General features: G+C 38.6%; 1 protein-coding gene across 3 annotated transcripts in view; it reads left to right on the top strand.

Annotated features, from left to right (window-relative positions):
- LOC134138276 (neurexin-1) overlaps window positions 1-5254 on the top strand; it is a 463858-nt gene extending 458604 nt beyond the window's left edge. For all 3 annotated transcript variants that reach the window (XM_062571701.1, XM_062571700.1, XM_062571702.1), the window contains one exon: window positions 1885-5254. In XM_062571701.1, coding sequence (XP_062427685.1) covers window positions 1885-2192 — 308 coding nt within the window. In that variant the 3' untranslated portion in view covers window positions 2193-5254. The remainder of the gene's footprint in view (window positions 1-1884) is intronic.
- The last annotated feature ends 9521 nt before the right edge of the window (window positions 5255-14775 follow it).

A 14775-nucleotide genomic window follows, 5' to 3' on the forward strand; every position in this document is an offset into this window, starting at 1 on the left:
GGTGGCGAGGGAGCTAAGTTCTCTTTGGGTTCCATGGCTTTTGGCTTTGTTCTGTTATTCATAGACCAGTTGTGGATGCCTGTAGCTAGTGACTGCTTTTCACTATGTTTGTCCAAACTTGCTGCAATTGTCTGACCAGTATTTATAGTTTGTATGTATTACTTTTAATTTAGTAAAACCATAATCTTCCCATAATATCCTTACAGTACAAAAAGGTGGCTGTGGAGTATTGTGTGCTTTCATGTGCCTCGAACAAGAGGTTGCCAATAATTAATACATTTCTCTAAAAAGCTGGTTGTAGGCGAGGCCTGAGTGTTTAATAATACTCTTAGTTAGCATTATACTGAGAGCATTTTCATCCATGTATAATGATTTAAAAGGCAGTTTTTAGGAGCCTACCTGGATACTTAATGGCAGTGTTCTGCACTGCTCAGTAGGAAACCTAGGGTTCACTCACTGCTCTTTCTTTCTCTTGAGTTCAGCCAGGGCTGGGAGTGCTGAGGATACACACCCCCTCAGGATTTTGGAAATGCTGATATAATCATAGGAATATTGCACAGATCTAGACACCTCGCTTTTGTCCAAGATGCTTGCTAAATTAGAAAAGAAGGTCCATCTCTCTCATCTCCACTGGAAGAGGTTCTGTACACGCACTTGCAGCAAAGTGCAATAAAGGAAAGAGGTCGTGGCTCTATAAGCGTTGTGTGTGCTATGAGTATTTAACACGGAAATTCCTCTTGGAATTACTTACCCTATTTCACTTTACACAGCCATATAAGGAGATAAAATGTGCCAGACAGCACAGTGGTTACTTTGCAGTCTTAAGGTATGGGTCACTTCAATTCATATCATAAGAAAGAAGAACAGAATTCGGCCCAAGAAGTGGGTTCTTAGAAATCTGAGCCCTTGCTTAATGTAATTTTGGAGGAGTTTTTTTGAGCATAAAGAGTTGCTTGAAGAAATGCCTGCTGTTGGCATCAGTGAAGAAAAGAGAATAAGAGACATTGAATGAAAAACTGGTCAAGAGTATAGCCATACTCAAGGAGGAGTCTATGAATGAGAAAAGAGATGGTAGAGTTGCATAGCACTTTGAAAGAAAGAAAAGTAGATACAATTAATTTGAGAAATGCAAAAATCATTAGGGAGAAAGGAGAAGTTGAGAGGCATATTGAGGGAAAATTAAACTGAAGATGTCTTATTTGTAGCAAATGGATTGGCTGCCAGCATTTGTTATAAAGAAAAATTTGGATTTTTTTCCTCCATCTTGTTCACTCATCTTATTATCACTGTCCTCTCAGAAAGCTCTACAACATTACTTTTTGTTCCTCACAAAAGACCATGTGCTTTACACTGTGCTTGATGCTTTCTACCAAGTGACCTAGGTTTTCTGTGTTTCAAAGCACTACATGAAACTGGTATTTCAAAACTGGCTTTTTTTTAAAAAAAATATGAACAGATGAACTAGATATCTGAGCATGCGAAATAACTCTTGCTACTGTCAAATTAGAGAGAGAGCGTTCCTTTCCTCCCAGATGTCAGTGTTCTGGCATTTAAATTGTGGTACGCCTGTTATTCCAGGTTATTTAGACACTCTTTGCTTAATAGCAACAGTTGGACAAATGATACTTTTGAAGGCAAAAATGAGATTTTCCTTGCTCTCCTTTTTCTGATTTAAAAAGCCTGTTTGCTTGCCCTGACAGACACGAAAATGGAACAGGTGGCAAACCTGAATGTTTTAGGACTATTAGAACAGGGTGCATTGATAGACAGGCCTGACCTCGGGAGTGCAGTGTGCAAGATGCACGTTCGTAGTGGGTAGATATGACTAACTCCCCTGTGCAAACTCAATAATAACCTCTCCCTTATTTCATTATCTACCTACAGCAAATCCTACCAGGGCAGGAGGAGGAAGGGAGTACCCTGGCTCGTCTGAGGTGATTCGTGAATCCAGCAGCACAACAGGCATGGTAGTTGGAATCGTGGCTGCAGCAGCGCTGTGCATCCTCATTCTCCTGTATGCAATGTACAAGTACAGGAACCGAGACGAAGGATCGTATCATGTAGATGAGAGTCGAAACTACATCAGTAACTCAGCACAATCCAATGGGGCTGTGATCAAGGAAAAACAGCCCAACAGTGCTAAAAGCTCCAACAAAAACAAGAAAAATAAGGATAAGGAGTACTATGTCTGATTTCAACATCTAAAAGAACGCTTGTATAGAAATAGTCTTCATTTTATCTGAGACATAATACAAACTTATTTACTTTACTTTTTATGAAGCACATACAAAAAGAAAAAAAAAAGACAGGGAATGCAATCAGAAAGGAAAGACTGTTTTTAAAAACAAGCATTTCATGCTCTTGTTTTTCAGAAACAGGAGCTGATAAATTCCCTAACATCCACAGTGTTTTCATTTACTCTGCCTGTCTTTATGTTGCTGGAACATTTCTGAAAGACAATGATGACACCACGCGTTCATAAAGCAAGGAGTATTACTACAACATCAAGGCACAATATGAAACAAAACAAATAAAAAAAAACAAAACAAGAAAAAAACGAAAAAAAAAAGAAGCTACCTATGATTCTGGATTTAGCCAAAGTGCTAGCGCTTTCGTGAGAAGTAAGTTAGTCTTATTGTCAGAGAAGACTATCATTATATATGGTGACTCAAGAAGCAAACATAAAGAGTTTGCCGTCTGGTGCAGTGAAGCAGTGATTGGAAACTTGCATTTGAAACAAAGTGCTGGCTTTTCTGAAGACTTACGTAGAAGTACATTCAAAAAGCCCCTTTCTGGTTGTGAGGAAAATAGTACGGAGGCCTTATTTTCAAAAACAAAAACATGGAATATAAGGCACATTTCCACAAACAAACAAAAAAAAAACAAAAACAAGAGGGCATAGATGCAATCATTGGGAAATTTTCATGCACGCTTAATATGTTATTACATATGTTTATATAAAAACACATCTATATGTGCTTTCTGGACTGTGATAAGTGATGTTTTATAGCCTGTTGTATAGAAAATGCAAACTATATCTGCTCTTCAGCCATTTTTGGTAAACTCAATGTTATAAGTGTTGCTAGGTATAGAGAGTTTTATGACATCTGGAGCAACAGACATACTTCAGTTCTTTGCAGCCATTATAAATTGTCACTGAATTCTTCCTTTCTCTCTTTTTTTTAATTTACAGTGTAGTGGTTATACTAAGGGGGATGTGTATGAATGTATATAAGAGTCAGCTAATTTTTTTCTTACCTGTACAGCCTCTATTCTGTTGCAATTAAGTTTTAGTAGTTTGTATGAAAGAAGTGGACTAGAAAGCAAAAATATATATCTACTATAATTTCTCTTTTCCCTCCTATCCCTATCTCTTGCTCTTGGTATGCATCAGTGAAGTTGATCAGAATGGCCAATTTTCCTAGAAATATACGCTCATTAATTAGCTAAATATTTAGTGACTTAAGGTGGCCTTTGGCTTCCAGTCAAAGCTTCACTATTGGAGAACATGGTTTGCCTTACAGAAACCTTGTTCTTAAGAAATTACAAGAATGCTGGATTTCTTGGGAATCTTAGGAAGTGTTATATAGTGTTTATCTGGCATTCCATTATATGAATGATAGCTGCTACAGCAGTGAGTAGTAAAAGATCTAAAAACAAACAAAAAAAGAAATAATTTTTCAAGCCCATTCTACTGCAGAATTTATCCCTTTCTCCAAAAAGGAAGGAAACTTGAGGTGCATGATAATATGTTTTAAGGGTGGGCATTTTGACATACAAAAAAGTATTTTTAGTTAAACTGATTGTGTAGTAATTCAAGACATCATAGCCAGACAAATATAAGTTGATCATATTTTAAAGTAACACATAGCTTTTCTTACATATATAAAATTTTAATACATTTTAGTTAAACATATTAAATATAATGCTATAATTTACATGTTAAGCTTTCAGTATAGTTTCATTAGGTTCACAGCAATAAATCATAGTGTAACATTTCATTTACATAGAAGTTCAAAAGAAATAGAGAGAGAAAGAGTGGCTCAATAGAAATCAACCAAATCATTGGAAGACCTCCTGGGAGGAATATGGATGTTCACACTTTACAGGCAGGAAGAAGGAATACAAATTAGCTTTAAACATCAGGCACAGTACATTTGGTTGTGTGTTATTCACTGTAGCTAATGAAAAATGCTGAAAACTGGTACAGCTATCTATCTGAGAGTCAGAGCACTTTAAAAATGCATTTAGCTGACATGAAAACGCTTCTCATGGAGGCTGAAAAACACATCAAGGTGTGTTACATTGCATTTGTAAAAGGTTTTTTATTTTCCTTAAACATTTACAGAAAAAAGACCACATTCACAAAATCCAACCCAAATTCACTTCCTAGATCGTTATACACCTGTGGTATTCATGATTGCTCCCACCTTTACAAGACAGCTGTACTCAGGGAAAGGTAGGATCAGATATGCTGAAGGTCATTGCTGAAAGCATGAGACTTCAGCCAGAGGGGGAGGAGAAGAAGTTGAAAGCCAGGTGATGCTCAGAATTAAAGAACGTCAGTGTTTAAAGGTATGTGGAAGAATAAGAATAATGTAAAGACAGGAAACTGGACATGACACAGAGTATGGTTTGGGCAAGATGAAATGTTTTTTTTCAGCTTGATATTGATTGTATTAATTAAGTAGCATGGTCAGGTCAACTTCCAGGCATTTTGGTAGATTAATCTTTAACTAAATCCATACATCAAAGAAAAAAGATCTGCTACTACTTTAATAAGCAAACACAATTTTAATACTGTTTCTGAAGGTTCTCCTTTTTCTCTTTAATTTCACAAAATAACAAAAAAAAAAGAAAAAAGAAAACAAATATGGACATTTCAGAAGTATCACTAAGTGGATTAAAGTTCCTTTGTGTTTAAAACAAACAAAAACACACACACACACAAACATAAAACCAACTACCTAATAGAAAATTTGATCCTTTCTCTATAACTGATTTGTTTGACTGAGATGGCTTCATTTCTATGACTGTATTGTGTTGCCTTTTTTAACAAAACACTAAATAATGTGTGAAACTGTTTCAACCCTACAACACTGAAGAGAGGCCCAATGCCCCTAACCTTATAGTGCTTTCTGTGATAGATATTTACGATTTTTTTTTATTTGTTGCAAGGCCAATTTATTCATTATTGGAAATGCTAAGCAAGTGGAATTTACTGTTTTGTTAATAAAATGTTTCTTAATACAAATGTTGGCTTGTCTCTTCTCTTGCCCTTTGATTTGGAGTATCTGTTTATCTTAATGCAGTGACAACAAAAAAGTTGAAAGTGGTATAAATTTACAGATATTTATGTTAGGAAACAGTGACCTCAGAGGTCTTTGTACACTAAAATGAAAACCTTCAATTCTTATGTGCAACACTTTATATTAATGCCTTGTTTTGCTTGTTTTGTTTTTGCATAGAATTAATTCATTCGGCATTTTCCGGCCCTTTTTTATTTTATTTTATTTTATTTTTAATCAGGAACTTAGAATTTGATGTTTACCTTTCCCCTCAACCCTCAGAATGAAAAAAGAATTCCCTTCCTTTTCTACCACATTTTTTCTGGTGGAAAGAAGATGGCAGAAGGTAAGATAATGGGATGAAAAGTTAAAACTGAAATATTTTCTCTTGTCTAGAAGATGGTTTGAAATTAATGGAAAAAATGGCATATTTCAGATCCTTAAAAAATTCCTAGATAATAATTACAAAATTTCAAGCAGAGCTAATCCATTACGTGAGTATTTTCCTATTTAGCCAGGCATTTAAATTCATGGCTAACCTCAAGCAGGTATCTAATCGTATTGATTTAAGCAAGTGTCCAAAGTTGCCTGAATGCTTTGCTGAATGGGGATGGAGTTAAGCTTTTGGATCTAAGCTCCAAATAGAATTTAAGTATGCATCCTCTTTTATCACGTCAGCAGCAGCTTTGACTTCAGCAGTATTTATTCATCTGCTTAATTAGGTATAGAATTAAGTATTTTAGATAATTTAGGTCCAATAATATGTGGAGAAAATGGCCTGTATCTTCTGTTGGTATAAAACTGTTTAACTTGTAGTCTAAACTGCTTTATACTGCTTACTACTACTTTTGGGGGAGAGGAGAGGAGAATTAATAAATACAGGACATTGTATTTAGGAATGTGCTTTATGCGCACTCAGAGGATCTATAATGCTAGCGATTTATGTTCTATCACCAGAAAATACATTTAATTGTATACATTTTGATTCTACCCTGCATTTTTTTTTAATTTTCTTAAGTCTGTATTCTGTTCTCCTTCATAAAAAAACTAATGGCTTCCTAGTACCTGCATCATCCATCACTAGTTACTGCTTTGCTTTAAGTGATGGCTTCCATACTCGATCATCACTGTGGCAATTTGGTAAAAAAAAAAAAAAAAAAAAAAAAAAGCTTCACAAAATGAGGATAACAGAAAACCAAAAGAAAAACCCCAAACAAACAAAACCCAACTTAGAAGAGGTGAACCAGCCCTCACGTACGCTGTAAATGACAGCTGCATATGTTAATTCCACCGATACGACCTCTGCAGCATAACAAAACAGTTTTAAATTGGGTATCTAAGTATCATTTTTATATTGATTACAGAAATTGAGATTACAGAATTACAGAAAGAAAAAAAATAGTCCTCCTCATGGGCCTGCCCAGTTGGGGGGGGGGTACAGGGCCAGACTTAATCCCATCCTCTGCTCACTGACTGTGAAGGCTTCTTCTCCCTCAGGGTCTCTGACATCCTTCAGCTGTAAGCCATGGCCTCTGGAAAAGACTGTCCATCCCTTCGCCCTTCTGTTATTCCTCATCATGTACTCACCTTCAGACAGGGTACTTACTGCTCAGAAGGGGTAGATTTCCATAGGAAAATGCTTTTCCAGGCAATGGAGATGGGTTATGGTGGTCTGTCTGTCCTTATGTTTTGCCTTAAAAAAAAAAAAGGACTATCAAGGAGCTTGGGAGCTGACACAGCAGCCAGTGAGGTGGGAAAGGTCAGTGACAGGAGACCTGCAGGGGTTTGCGCTACAGAGGAAAGAAACATGGCTTTACCCAACCCGCATTGGCCATTTTGAGATGAACCTTAACTTGTCCCTTTGAAATTAAAACACACACACAGAAACGCGCGTGTGGGCAAGGTAAAGCAGACGGCTGCACCGGACGAGCAAGCGCAGAGCCTCTTACCCAGGCCTTTTGTGCCCCTTCCGCGAACGACTGTACCTGCCTTTAAACAAAGATTTTTCCGTAGGTTGAGGCAGTGGTGGCAGCCAACGCCAAATGGACAGGCACGTTAGAGCAGACCTTAAAGGCCACAGCCGCATCATCTCGGGCCTTCTGGGCTTTTACTGATGTCCGTTTGATTGCAGATGAAGCCCAAGGCAAGAGCAAGAAGAAGATGCTCCGGTGAGCAAAAAACCCCTGGTCAACAGAAGGATTCCAGGTAATTAATTCAGCTGTATCCTGGTTTGCTGGTGGAGGGTTTTTGGGACAGGAATTCACGCCCATCCCTGCTGAGGTTTGGGAGATCATTTGTAGATGACTGCAGGCTCCTTTTAAGGAAGTCTTTCAAAAGCCTGATAGCAAGATCTCACAGTCATTTACCCTTAATCTCTTTTAACGATTTTGTCTAAGTAAAGACTGCAGGATTTGACCCCAGGGTTAAAGCTATGGCGGCACGAGCAGGTACGCCTTGGTAGGAGTACTATAGAGCACAGCAAGTGCTAAGGACCCGACTTCCACACCTCTTTTCAGGGTTTTCTTTAAACTGGATGTAGTCTGGTCCCAGGGACTGAGTGCCAGTGACCGCTTGGGGTGCAATAGGTGCACTCAGGGACCTCATCTTCCAATTCAGCTTCATCGGGAAAGCGTCTGGTCCGTGTATGCAAACTGCTGCGTGAAGGTAGTCAGTGCTAAAACATGAAGGTAACAACACTTTGCACCTTGTTATCCATCAGTGTGCTCTTCACAATTCATTGTAATAAGGCTAGGATATTTTTAATAAGTACGCAGATTCAAATGCAAATAGCTGCTACAAGCTAAGCCCCTTCCTTCTATTTTTAGAGGTCTTACTGTCTGCACAGTTCAGGCCTTCATCTTCCTTTTTACTCCCTGCAACCCCTCCTTCCTTTTTTTAAACCCAAATGTATGAAATCATAGTCTGAAAGACTTGTTTTGTTTGAGTAGTTTGAGAGGAATATAGGAGTATTTTTAGATACGTGCTGTGGGAGGAAACCACATTATCAACACTTAGATCACAACAATGCAGTTACTGACTTGTAGAAAGATGTTTTTAGCAAAGCTGTGGATGCCAGAGCTTGAGATGAACCAGATGTTAGACTGGAAGAAATAGCTTGGGTAGCACTAGGTTGGTCATCCCTCAAAGAGATAGAACTGCACTGAACAGCTGTGGCCTTGAGGAACTCGAAATCCTGATTTTGTGACAGAGATCCAGTTTTTAACCAAAGTTTTGACATCCTTCTCTCACCTAATTTTCACCAAAATCAATTCTTTCCTGTAAGGGAATGAATCTTAGTTGGTTTCCTGATTTAGTCAATATTAAAAATATCATGAGAGATCACAGGAGCTTGACCTACATTTTGAGATCTTTACTTATATCTTCTACAGACGGGAAAGTTGCCATTTCCATTAAGATTGGAAGTTCGTTGTTGCTTTTAACTATGGAGTGATTACCCTTCCCTCTAGCATGCTGCATGTTATTATGAACGTTTCATGCAGGTATTCTGAATAGTCGTCATTAATTCTTTCAGATTTCCAAGTGTTAGGCATCAAAGACAGATGATACAGACTGATGATAAAAGATTTCAAAACTAAATTCTTGTAAATTACCATATTTTTGCTTAAGTGGCTGCTTACAAGAACTTTTACCTAAGTTCTAAAAATCAACTTGAAGTGTCTTTCTATGTTTTCTATGTCAACTTTTAGCAAAAGTTGATTACTAAATATAAAGAGAAACTCTCCATTAACATAAGCTTGTTGAGAAACTGTTCTATTTCAGTTCGGAACAGTTCAATTCAGAAATAAGGATGTGATCTTAGAGTTTTTAGATATATTACGTGAGCTCTTGGTGTGATCTAAGCTAATCCAGAAATTTCGAGATCTGTAAATAAACTTAGGTTTATCATCAAACTTTCTGAGTTCTCATCAGAGTTGCCACAATTCCTGGGTGAAGGGCTTCAGTGTCCAAGAACAAGACTGCGACAGCTGGTGACAGCCTGGTCCATGCTCTCACAAGCAGCCTTTTTGGATGGCATCTCTGCCAGAGTGGTATGAGAGCACAGCTTGTGCCTGGTTTGGTGCTCTTCTCGCCACGTGGAAACTCTCAGTGGTGACCCATCCACAGGAACCGTTCCACAGACGCTGCCGCGCAGAGCCAAAGTCTCCCTGCCGCAACAGCCCAGGCCTGTGAGGCAGAACTTGCTCAGGGGCTGAGTGCAGGCCTGCCATTTGGAGACCCAGACTCTTTTCGTGGTCTGGGTAGTCTCCTAGGCATTTCTCTACGCTTCGGTTTCCGAAAACAAAATGAGGTGAAAAGACGTCAACCTCTTTTGTAAGGTGCTTTTCAGATTAAATGAGGAAAAGTATGACATAAGAACATGTCATAAATATCTACTCTGTCTGACGATGCAAAACACACATTAACTTCAGTGCAAGCAGGGATTTCATCCCTAGCATGTAACACCCCAGATATGCCAGCACATCAGAATACATTACAAGGGGCAGACTGAGAGGAAGGATACAGCTCAGCACAAACATCCTAGATGCAGAATATGGAAAAGTCAATCCAAAGTACCTGAAAACAATCTGATCTCCTGAAATAGCCAATAGGCTACTGTAGATACATGACTTACTTATTTTTGCAAAGTTCTTAATGGCCTTTCATAACTCACTTCTAGTTCAGCAAACTGGTAAGATGTGCAAGTCCTGATATCTTACACTAATAAATAATGCAGCCTAACAAAACGAGGACTGTAGAAACAAGACACTTCAATTTTCAAAATTGCTTTCAAAAATTATACAGGTGCTATGTAGGGAAAGTGGAATAAAATTCAGGCAGTGGGACTTCACGATAATAGTGTGGAACAACAAAGTGATGAGATTCACCAGCCATTATATTTGCAACTATTTGAGAAACTAGAGAGGAAGGTAAAAGAAGAAGCAAGGCTAATCTGAAAATCCCTGATGGACAATACGGTTTTGCTTCTGTTGTAACTTTGTAGACCCTCAATTCTGTAAACATTTTGGGGATGTTTGCAGCCGTCTCAGATTTATGACTCCAAGGGCTTCTTATGGAGCTAAGTCAGCCTAGGTTTTGTAATGGTGTAGTTGCAGCTTCCCTGAGCACAGCATGTCTTAGCCACATCGGTAGTTACCAGCTTCTCACAGAGCCCAGTGCTGCTGCAGAGGCACAACTGTCTATGCCTGAGCTGGCAAGTTTAAATTCAGCTCAATATGTCTACGCAAGCCGCACTGAGACCCCTGCGTGCCCTGCTTCCGGGACTGCAGACTAGCAGTAGAGTCGAGCAAAGCACTATGCTTGCCAAACCTGGCCTGCGGGACAGGGCAATAGCGAGCAAAGATCTGCCAAAGGGGAAAGGCACAGCTCCTTAGGAAGCGGTGGTGTAGCACCTAATGAGAGCAGTGTTTCATTCCCATGGGGTGTATGCAGTCCCTGCTGCAGGTGGCCCTAAGGCTCCACCTGAGTTTGATTCATGAAACCTTCAGATACTTATGGAGCATTGTCAACTGAGTCTTCTTTGCTAAACAGCCACATATCTTTACCACTCCCACTATCGTCCATCAGGAATTTAAAAAATGCAAGAAGTCCTTGGTGCAGCTGCTTATGCTCTTCCATTATATTTTTTGCAGTTTCTCTAAAGTTGGAGAGAACAATTAATGACATCAATTTTGAATCTATTCATAATGATATTTCGAATTCCTAAGGATGCAAACATTTATGTTTCAAATAGCTGAGCTTTAGAAAGATAACTTATTTTCACTGGAGTTTTAAAATAGTTGTGAAAAATCACAAAAAAGCCTGTTTTAAAAAGATACATATTCATACTGTCCGGAGAGTCTTTCTGTTACTGTAGTGGATCCATTCCAAGAGTTCAAAATATCTAAACTAGACTGCAAAGTCTAAGACTTCTGTTAACAAGAGAATTTACAACATATGAATATAAGAAAAAGGGGAAGAGTCTCCTTTCTTTCAAGTCTTTTTTTCCTGGTTGAGTATTTAATCACTGTCTAGATTAATTTCACCAGTATATTGTCACTCACTATTGACAGTATATTTTTGCAGTTTAGGGAGTTTTTTTGTTTCTTAGTATGTTTATATCCATGTAAGTCCAAACATGAAAAGAAACGATCATTTCTGTAACATCAAGAGCGGGAAGCTTTTTGATTGTACATTTTTCTGGTATATGCAATGATAATGAAAGGAAGATGGTGATCTTGATTAATTAAATTCCAATTGCTGGCAGAAATTAAGATCCATGACTGGACCACTACCGAACATCAGACACATCCTAGAGGTTGATGATACTGTGTATGGGTGGGCCAGACGTGCTTCTTCAGGTAAGCCCATGGTTGTGTGTCTGATAAAACTGCACGGAAATTAGTTGGCTGGAGTACAGACTTCCTCAGAGATATTTTATGTAGACATAACTCTTTTAACTTGATTACAGTTATTCATGGTTACACCAATGTGAAATTGAGTCCAGCAGTATATGTCCTTATCATTGGGGTTTACAGTTCAGACCTTCGCCCAGCCTGGGACAATGGAAAGAACCAGACTTTCTCACATTTTTACTCCCGATGGAATGTTAAAATTCCTTCTTTACAGCCTTACAATAAAAAGAGCGATAGATGTGATCAAAAGGATCTTTCATCTCTTTTTCTCTCTTTTTCTTTTTTAACCTTATTAGAAAAATCAGCAGTTCTGCAGAGCTGATTCTTCAAGCTACATACATCACTTTTTGTTACTACAGCGACGGACAGCAGTGCCAAGTTGCAAATGAACTGAGTCCTTTTGCAAGACCAGATCAAAACTAAAATGGTCAGGATAAATCTGCTGTATTTAAAGTTGGTAGGATTAGAAAGTAAACAGGTCAAACACGATTTGGAAAAATACCTTATTTTACAAAAAAAGCACATTGTGCTGCACAACCTGACAAGTTAGAAATGTGGGAATATACACCAAATATTCAGCACTTTAGTAGGCACTTCTAGATTTGTTTTCCAAGGGCTGGTGCATCTCTGGATTAGGGACCGGGGCACATTTCTAAGCAAGAGGTAGCAGGTAACTGTTTTCACAATAGTAACATAGAAAGGGCTGTGCCTAAGTGAAGGACGGGACTTTCTCAAGACTCTTGATGTAAAAAAGATAGTGTAAGCTGCCTCACCTTGGGTTGTCTGCTTCCTGCCAAAGCACTGTCTGCTCTGCTTTCCCCTGCCCCCGTGCATCCAGGAATGCATGCGAGAGACACAAGGTGCACAGGAGAAAAGGGCAATCTCCTTTTCCCTTTCTCTTTTTTCCTTGCCCTTCACTCCTCCTCCTGCCTCCATGAAAGAGGCAGGCTCTCTATTCTTGCTAAGGCACCCTTAAAATAAATACTAGATTTGAGTTATTTCAAACCCTGATCCCATATAGACACTTTAATGCAGGTCAGCTTTCAAGAGCACACAGTGAAATGAGCTATTATGTGCTGATCTTTTTAGAAAAGCTGATCATAAGTTCTATTTTATTTAGCAGATAGCCAGCTTACACTAGAAAGTTTGTGATGCAGAAATACTTTCATAAATTATGCCAGCATATTTTCTAGCAGAGATGCTGCTTATGCTAGGCAAAATGTGCTTTTGGCAATAGAGACTGAAAAGAAAGAGGGATAATAACAAGGACAAAGCATTATATTTGTGTAACTGTATCTAATTTATTTGACTCTATTTGCTAATATAGCAGCATTCTCCTTCTGTACAAGGAGAGAAAGGAACATATCCCTAGAACAGTACTGCCCTATCGAGGGCAGTTTCATACTGGCTCTACCTAAGGAAAACCAGGACAAAGAAGCAGAGCAGCTATGAAGAATAAATTACTGAAGCCCAATACCAGTCTCTACTACAATATGGTTTTAGGATTGGATGGAGTTACAGAAGCTCGTTAAAGCTGTTATATATTAGCTGAGCCACTGTATCCACACGTATTCGTGTTTCGAGATTGCCTGAAGAGTGCTATGTCTACCTCAAGCAGTAATGAGTAAGGTTGAGGCTCACGCATTTTGCCCTGACTTGAGAAAAAAGCATGCTGATGGAGAGTGATGTCAGCTGAGGAGACAGGTGGTAACTTGTCAAGCCATCATAACTCATCTGTGTTGAATCTTCTGCCTGTACCCCTAGCTACAGCTAACTAGACTTCTAGGTGGATAAAGAAATAACAGCAGAGAGTGTATGAGAAAAATAGCTAGCTCTCCAAACATGCTTAACTACTCAAAAACACTCTTGGGGAAAAAAAAGAAGGGGGGAAAAAAACAGCTCAATTAAGAGAGAGTCCTAAATAATTCACTGACTTTTTAAAGTTTTACACACTCTCTCTCTCTCTCTCTCTCTCTCATTGATTTCTGACTCTCTTGCATATTCATCATTATATGGCATATTATTGAATTACTGGCTCTTGCCAAAATGAAACAAACTATTCAATTCTTAATGTTCTTAAAAACAACAGAAAGAGGCTGTTCTCTTCATTATCTCCGTCATATGGTTCAACCACGCTTGCTTTGGATTCTCAAATTGTTGCATGTTATTAAAATGAATAGTTATTCAGATGTTGAATATCTCCAACTTCCATTCAATTTTCTGACTATTGACAAGGTTAAACTTTCCACAACTGAAAGTCTATACAGTCTTAAAAGCATAGGAATAGACACACAGCTTCTTGGAAAATAAGAGAGGATTAATGTCATGTAACTCCAGCTAATATTTAAATATGTACATTATAAAAGTCTGATCTAGATTTTTTAATAGACATCTGACAGAAATATATCCTTTCAGGGAATAACATATAAACCATTTTAGCTGTCTGCCTTGGGAAAATTGTAGATTCTGTTTCCACTGACTCTTGAGAGAGTCTAGACACCTCACATTAGAGGGTTTTGTTTCTTCATTAAAAGAAAAAAAAAAAAAAAAAAAAGAGAGAGAGAGAGAGAAAGAGAGAGTTTAACTGCATATAGCCAGCACTTTCTGTCTGAAAGGTCTTCCAAGATTAACGGATAGTTTCGCTTCTATTTTTTCTAGGGTACAGCAGCTATTTAACCCCCCCTTTTTTTTGTAGATAGACTCAAGGGAGGATTCCCTTGCACACAGGAAATTATGAACATCCTCAGCTCCCTTATCACTCTTGGTCCTCAGAATTCGTTTAACTGGAGACCACTACTTTGCCTAATGGACAGCCTGAGGACCTCCCTGCACCAATTCCAGTGCCTCCTTCTGGTTTCCTAGTCCAGCCTTAGTCCTTGACCCCTTCCAGGTGTTCTTGATCCCATGCTGTCCTTCATCAAAGAGCTCTTGATAGTGACTGAGGTAAGAGACACTGCTGCTGTGGCAGAGATGAACAATTCCTTAGCTATGCAGAGGGTTCTTAAGTCTGTAAAAAGTATCTGCACCATGTCATTATGTTTCGGGCTGAAGAATAGTTAAGTTATTTGAGACCT

Source organism: Rhea pennata, chromosome 3 (genome assembly GCF_028389875.1).
Source record: "Rhea pennata isolate bPtePen1 chromosome 3, bPtePen1.pri, whole genome shotgun sequence".
Lineage (NCBI taxonomy): Eukaryota > Metazoa > Chordata > Aves > Rheiformes > Rheidae > Rhea > Rhea pennata.